This window comes from Eurosta solidaginis, chromosome 2, assembly GCF_040869045.1.
Source record: "Eurosta solidaginis isolate ZX-2024a chromosome 2, ASM4086904v1, whole genome shotgun sequence".
Taxonomy (NCBI): Eukaryota; Metazoa; Arthropoda; class Insecta; order Diptera; family Tephritidae; genus Eurosta; species Eurosta solidaginis.
In genome coordinates, this window is record NC_090320.1 from 35,028,505 (window position 1) to 35,035,642 (window position 7,138).

Consider the following 7,138-nt stretch of genomic DNA (forward strand, 5'->3'; position numbering starts at 1 on the left):
TCTTTGACCGCCAACTGTTTTATATTTTCTGAAGGTCTATAATGATGTTTACATCGAGGTTTGAGTTGCAACCAAATACTGCTTCAAACCCCCTAGAATGAAAAATTAAATAAAATAAATGGCTACAAAGCGATATTTCGGTGTTTAAAGGTTTGAGACCTCTGAATTGACTCTTGTACAGCCACGGCAAATGTTCTATTCACTGGGACAGGTCCATCCAAATACTTGTGTTTGGGATCTGGATAGGAGCTCCGTTTTTTAAACATTGGCGGCTGTTCTTACTCTGATCTTATCCAATACTTGTGATTGGGATCTGGGTAGGTGTTCCTTATTAAAACATTGTCGGCTATTCTTGATCTGATATTTGAAGACGATTTTTAACTCATAATTTGGGGTTATACTGAAATGACAGGATTTAGTCAGGGCTCATGTCTAATTTTTTGCAATAAGCAGTACTCCTTTTCACGATTTTGGACCGAAATGACGGAAAGACTCATTTCAACTGCCCTACCAAGAACAGTCACTCTTGTGGGATATTACTTAAAAAAAGCTCTAGCAATTGTAAGACTCAACTCATCTTGATCAAGATAAAGGCAAGGAATTTTTTATGTTGGTCAAAGTAGGTGTGCCCATCAAGAGATCACAGTTCCTGTGCAGGCGGGGCTTATATTTGATTCATTATTGCAGGACTGGGGCCTTATACTGTTATTTCCTTCGAATAGAGTTACATAATAGATGGAACTTTTATGAAACTTGTTGTTGTTGTAGCGGGAAGGGCACTCCCCGAAGGCCTTGGAGATTCGATGTTGATGGTCCTTTACCGGTTACAGATCCGGTACCAAGCCCGACCATCTCGGGAACGATTTGTTATGACCACATGCGACCTTCTAGGCCATTCCCACCTCTAACTCCCTAGATCAACGAGGAGTTCGGGGTCGCTAGATCCTGAAATTTGTGACTAAAATTTGTGGAGGAATGGTCTGTTTAAGGTTTAAGTAGTAGTAATGAATGGTGTGTGGATAAAAGAAAGATCGATGCTGCCAAAGTTTTTCTTCTGACTAACCAAAGTGTTGTCTCTGCCAGGTGATGATGTTTCTTTCCAAATCGTTTTTATGGGTTCGATTGAGAAACTGCTTCAGAATTTGGTTGCTTAACGGCTAAAACAACCCCGAAACATATCGATTTTTAAACAACATGATGGTTGAATAAATTTGTATCATTCTAAAACACCAATTTACAAAAATTAAAAAAATATAATTATTTTACTAATTTCTCCATAATTAATTTGAATACCTTTAAAAATGCGCCTACTCGTTTCAGAATAAATTATCATGGTCTCCGCAATTTGTCTTCTTTTGTACATAGATTTTTGCAATAGAACAGTATTTTGTACATTTTGAATTGAATTACATACATATTTATTTTTATCAATTGCAATAAAATTAAAACAAATTTTTCACATAGTGCAAGAATACTACGCAGCGTTGCTCTTTCCAATTTCATTTTACAAACGAATGCAAATTTTTAAATTAAAAAGAAATTTAAAATGTATCATTTTATATATAAATATAGTGTAAATTTTACGGAGATGACTTTGTCCTTTCGATATATAACAAAGCCTTCAGCAGAACTTCCAGCGGTTGCCACACTCGTTGCACATTACGAATGTCGTCATAGGTTCATCGGAGGATCGTGTTTGTAATTGATTATAAGTACAATTGCGTTTCTTACATTTGCCACATTTCAGGAGATCGGTCTTTGTACCTTGCACCGTGGCCAGCTGTGCGTCGTTAATTGCTTCTTTTACAAATTTCTCACGCAATTTCTTCATTTCATCACTTGCCATTTCTTCAGGTGTCATGCGCGCCAATTGTTGTGCTGTTACAGCGCCACACATGAAATTACTACGCAATGTAGGATTTTTGGCATCCTTCAAGTTAGCTACACGTGAGCGTACACGATTCTTATATTTCATATCGGTATTTTTGAATTCCAAATAAATTGCTTCTTCTAACTCAGTGGCCATATCTTCCGGTTCAGGACAACCCTCCATTGGTTCGCCAACCTTGAGTGCATTACATAACATTTCACGGCATTTTAGGCGCACTGCATCAGTTAAGCCACCGCTGCTCGGATATGACGACTGTATTGAACGACGTTCATCTTTGGCTGCCGAAGAGGAAGATGCACTCGACGAATTGGACTTTTTATCGTCATCCCGTTTCTTATCCTTTGACGAGCTAGTTGACGATAAATTCTTTTCTTTGTCTTTGCTTGATGATGAACTTGACTTGCTGGATGATGATTTAGATGCACTATTACTAGCAGCAGAATCTCTTGAAGAACTGCCACCACTTGCACCGCCCGGTGTGGCAAGAAATCGTTTCCAGTTCTTTATAAGCGTTTTAGCCAAGGCAATTACTTCCTCATCTTTGCTACTTTTGCGTAGCTCGTTAACAGTCATGCCAATTCGTGTTTTAGTTAATATTTCCAAATTTATGTTGAGTGTTTGCAAAGCTTTGAGTAAGTCGAGCGCCTGTTCTTGTCCCTACAAATTAAGTAAATTCATTTAAAATCTTTAACATACTTCAGTTAGTTTCATATACACAATATTATAAAAAATGGCTTCTTTATTAGGGATTTTAAGGCCAGTCAACTCAATCCGCGCGCGCATTTTTCATTTTAGTCATATCTATGGCACCAAATGTTTGTTTGCGTGTACATACCGGTGCGGTTACTATCGCTTAGCTCCAGCCATGGTAAGCATTTTTCGTCTACTTACCGCATCTTCTTCTGACGTAATTTTCTGCATTTTCTTTTGTATTTTGAAAACTTCTTCTTCGACGCTCATCTTGGCACTATTTTAAATTGCTTTTACACAGGAATACCAGCTCTTTCAACGATTTTTTCACAATTTTTCGGTATATCACCCACCAACCAAGCACTATTTTTTCGTTCAAAATATCTACCACATATTGGCTGCGGTGCCAAAAGTTGCTAAAATTTGCAACGTAGCTGCCAGATAGCTCAAATAAATTAATAAACAGAGACCTTAAGTCCTCAATAAACACACCGATAGTACCGAATCTATACCCGTCAAAGAACCACAAATCACACACACAAGATAGTGCATTGCGCATGTAAACAAAAGATCAGCTGTTTTTTATTGGCCATTTGTACGTCATTTTCATTTAGACCTTGTTTTTTTCTCTCTTTCTTTAATGCGCTCAAGCAGTCAAGTGTGACGTATATGCGTAGAACGAATCAATTTTGAACTCGTGAATCAGTGAGCTGCAATTATTCATATTTAAAGTTATTAGTGGACTAACCAAAAAATTAGTATTAGTGCGTATGCAAACAAAGAATATCAAGCACTTATATCCACTAATATTATGGCCCCTATTATGAGACAAATTCGATCTTCGACTGTGGTCGAAAGAGCTGATCGAACGAATTTTCATTCGGTATTACGACGCGCGTTCGATGAAGGCAAGCATTATTGTGAATTTCGATAAATTCAAAAGTTCACAATAGCACATTTCCAATACTCTGTCAAATAAAATAGAATAAATAAACAAAAGCAGAACTAGTTATTAAATGCAAATATTAAAAATAAAAGTATGACTACAACGGAATTGTGGTTTGATGATTCGTCAGATGAAGAGGAAAGCTTATTGGAGCTAGCCAGAAGTAGGAGACGGCTAAGATGCTTCAAATCCTTTGGAAGTGAATTCCACCACGTAAGTGTAGCCTTCTAAATAAGTTGTTAAATTGTTGAAATTATAAGTTTTGTTTATAGATTTATTCAAAATTTCAGACTGTTCAAAGAAGCGTTCATGGACTTGTTGTCCAGTACAGATGAACTGCTGCAGGAATGCACAAGAGCCGAGTCTATTCCTAATATTTTTTAATTTTGGCAACAGTTCTCCGATTTTGCGCTCAGGGATCCTACCAACTGAGCGTTGGAAACGAAAATGCACTCGGACTTGCCCAGCCGACTGTGTCTGTGGTGCTATCAAAGGTGTTGAATGTCTTGGAAAATTTTATTTGTGAAAGATGAATAAAATTGAATTACGAGGAGGCTGAGCTGCATCAAGCAAAGTTGCATTTATATAATGTGCAAGTTCCTTTGCTATATGGGGATTTTATTCCATAATTAAAACCAGTCTTTCAAGCTGTTGCTTTGTACTCACGACCTTGGACCTATATAGAATTAATTCAATTAGTTTAAAATTACTAGTAGGTAGTAAAAAAGTAAAACATAAATACAAAAAACTTACATTTTAAACAATTCTTTTTCTATTCGATACAGCATCTTCTAAAAATTTCTATTCGCTTGAAAATTAGATACACAACGAAAATTTCGACAGAGATGAGTTGTCATAATACCAATTTCAAATTCGATTTTCGATGTTCAATAGCCAGCGAAGATCGAATGATGCTCATAATAGGGGCCTATGTTCAAACAGAAAAATAAATTGAGGCAATTTTGACTTAAATTGAGTGGTGTTCATACAAATCAATTTAGCTTACACAATAGTAATTTGATAGCTGGTTGGCTCATCTCTACAGCAACAACATACCTTTGTTCAGACTGTCAAAATGTGCGTGTTGATATTAGGCGAATGGAATGGATTGAAAACATAAAACTTTGAAATTGTTGTGTGTTATAAGAAAATGTGTTCAATGTTTTGGTTTCATTTTGAGTTTACCATCCTCTTTTGACAATGCCTACTCCAGTGAAATGAAAAAAATAATATGAGCTGCTGAGAGGAGCCAACCATGCAGTTCAGCCGTGCGTAACTCACGTTTAAATCTATTCAATAAACACACTTTACAAGGTTTGCATTTGCAGTTTGAAACAATTTATTAAGCACTTTTTTTTAAAAATGGCAATTTATTATTATGATTTATTATATGATAAATTGCCCAAATAGTATAAATTGCCAATTTGGTGTGTTTGTACATAGTATAACACACATTTACATAGTAATGCTTCTTAAAATGAATAACCGCTCATAAGCCACGAAGCAGTTCAGTACTAAATTGACTTATTGAGCAAGAAAGTCAACTTTGTTATACGAAAGCACTAATTGGAATAAGTAATACTATGTTCAAACAGAAAAATAAATTGATGCTATTTCGATTTAACTTGAGTGGTGTTCATACAACTCTATTTAGCTTACACAATAGTAATTTGATAGCTGGTTGGCTCATTCCTACAGTAAGAACATATCTTTGTTGAGACTGTCAAAACGTGCGTGTTGGTATTAGGTGCATGGAATGAAATGAAAACATAAAACTTTGAATTTTTGTGTGTTGTAAGAAAATGTGTTCAATGTTTTGGTTTCATTTTGATTTTGCCATCTTCTTTTGACAATCCCTACTCCAGTGAAATGAAAGACATAAAATCAGCTGATGAGATGAGCCAACCATATAGTTCAGCCATGCGTAACTGACTTTTAATATACTCAATAAACACACTTTACAATGTTGCATTTGCAGTTTGAAGCAATTTATTACGCAAATTTTTTTAAATTGGCAATTTATTATTACAATTTATTATATGACAAATTGCGTAATAAATTGCCCAAATAGTATAAATTGCCAATTTGGTGTGTGTTTGAACCTAGTATAAGACTACAGTGCAATAAAATGAATAAAGTTATATCAGTCTTCTGACGCTAGAAACACAACGATGTACACGAAACTAAACTGAATACAGCGTCAAAGTAAAACCGATGATAAACGAAGTATACAGTGTATTACACATGAAATCAAAGTGCTACTGAGTTAAAGCGACTATGGCATCAGTTTATATTCAACAATGTCATATATGTATGAGACATATTTGTTACGGGGCACTCGTATGTATTCTCTATTTTATGTGGTAATCACTCATAGTATTTGTCTGTACTTGACTAAGTACACATTTAGACACAATTTTTTGGCTCATGACTAAGTGCACTTATTTTATTAGTACTTAAAGCAGATCTCTGTCGTGAATGCGCAATCTTCTGAGTGTGATTTGTGTCAAAGAACCATAAACATCGATAACACTTCCCAAAACTTACGGAAAGTATCTTTACCTCTACAGCAACAACGCCATAACGGGGGTGTAAGGGTGCTGAAATTGAGAAAAACTTGTTTCATATGTATACCAATAGTTCCAAATTTATGAAATTGGTAAGGTCCGCGATACACTGAACAGCATGCGACAGCGCCAACTGACAGATTACAGTGTCGTTCGTCAGAAGGAAGTGGTCATTGTGTATATATACACAATGGAAGTGATATATATACACAATGGAAGTGATATGCGATGTTCTCGAGTAGCACAGCATTTAGTAGCGTTGAACATTTGATTTTACGTCAAATTAAGTGTCTGAGTTTTTCTTCACGCCAGCGCCAATACAAAAGGCAATGTCCGTGCCAAAATCAACTTTTTAATATTGATGCGTTCAACTTAACGTTATGGATGTCAGTAAATGCATTGTTCGTTCAACGTAATATCAAAGAGGATAAGTAAATAATAGCCACCAGTCTGCTACGAGTGGCGAGTAACTCGCTGGAAATCAAAGAAATTGATGTCTAATGTTTCCTGTGAGGGACATTTTTAATTGTTTCGAATTTATCCATGCCGTGTAGGCACCATATGCAAATGTTATTTTTGGAAAGAGAATTAATTAATTAATTAAATAAAGTTGGAAATTTAAACACAAATACCCCACGAAATGTATAGAAGACATTTATGCACATCTCGCCCAAAAAAAAACCTGCGATTACCCTAACGATTAACATTACGCAAAGTAACGAGTGACGTCTCTTATTATATTTATCCTCTTTGGCAATATTATGCATTCCGGTAACATCGCCACAATAACGGAAGGTGTTGCGTTTGTAAATATAAAAGAGCCTCGAACTTAGCAAATCAAATTTATTTCGCGAAGCACCGTTATAAGCATTTTCAAAATCCAAGAAAATATTTGCTATTTTTAATTTCGTATCCTACCTATTTGTTCAATTGCAGATTTTGACTGTGAAAAATGTTATAAAATTACCAACAAGTATGAAAAATAATTTCACTTGCAGAGCACCCCTTGCTTAAGCACATGTCGAAATCTTCCCATGCTTTGCT

The 7,138-nt window shown here is 35.7% G+C and overlaps 1 protein-coding gene across 1 annotated transcript; it reads right to left on the reverse strand.

Moving 5' to 3' along the window:
- Positions 1 to 1,385: 1,385 nt before the first annotated feature.
- TfIIS (RNA polymerase II elongation factor) lies at positions 1,386 to 2,976 on the reverse strand. The gene is made up of 2 exons (XM_067769420.1): positions 2,783 to 2,976; positions 1,386 to 2,548 (listed from the first exon to the last, which is right to left on the reverse strand). Exons 1-2 carry the CDS (start codon positions 2,849 to 2,851, stop codon positions 1,622 to 1,624), a joined length of 996 nt encoding a protein of 331 aa, XP_067625521.1. The 5' UTR covers positions 2,852 to 2,976; the 3' UTR covers positions 1,386 to 1,621.
- Between the last annotated feature and the right edge of the window lie 4,162 nt (positions 2,977 to 7,138).

Excerpts from the sequence above, each read along its gene's own strand:
- TfIIS (XM_067769420.1), bottom strand. The coding sequence starts at position 2,851 with ATGAGCGTCGAAGAAGAAGTTTTCAAAATACAAAAGAAAATGCAGAAA. Across the intron at positions 2,549-2,782 it reads TTACGTCAGAAGAAGATGCG|GGACAAGAACAGGCGCTCGA; the intron begins GTAAGTAGACGA and ends CTTAATTTGTAG.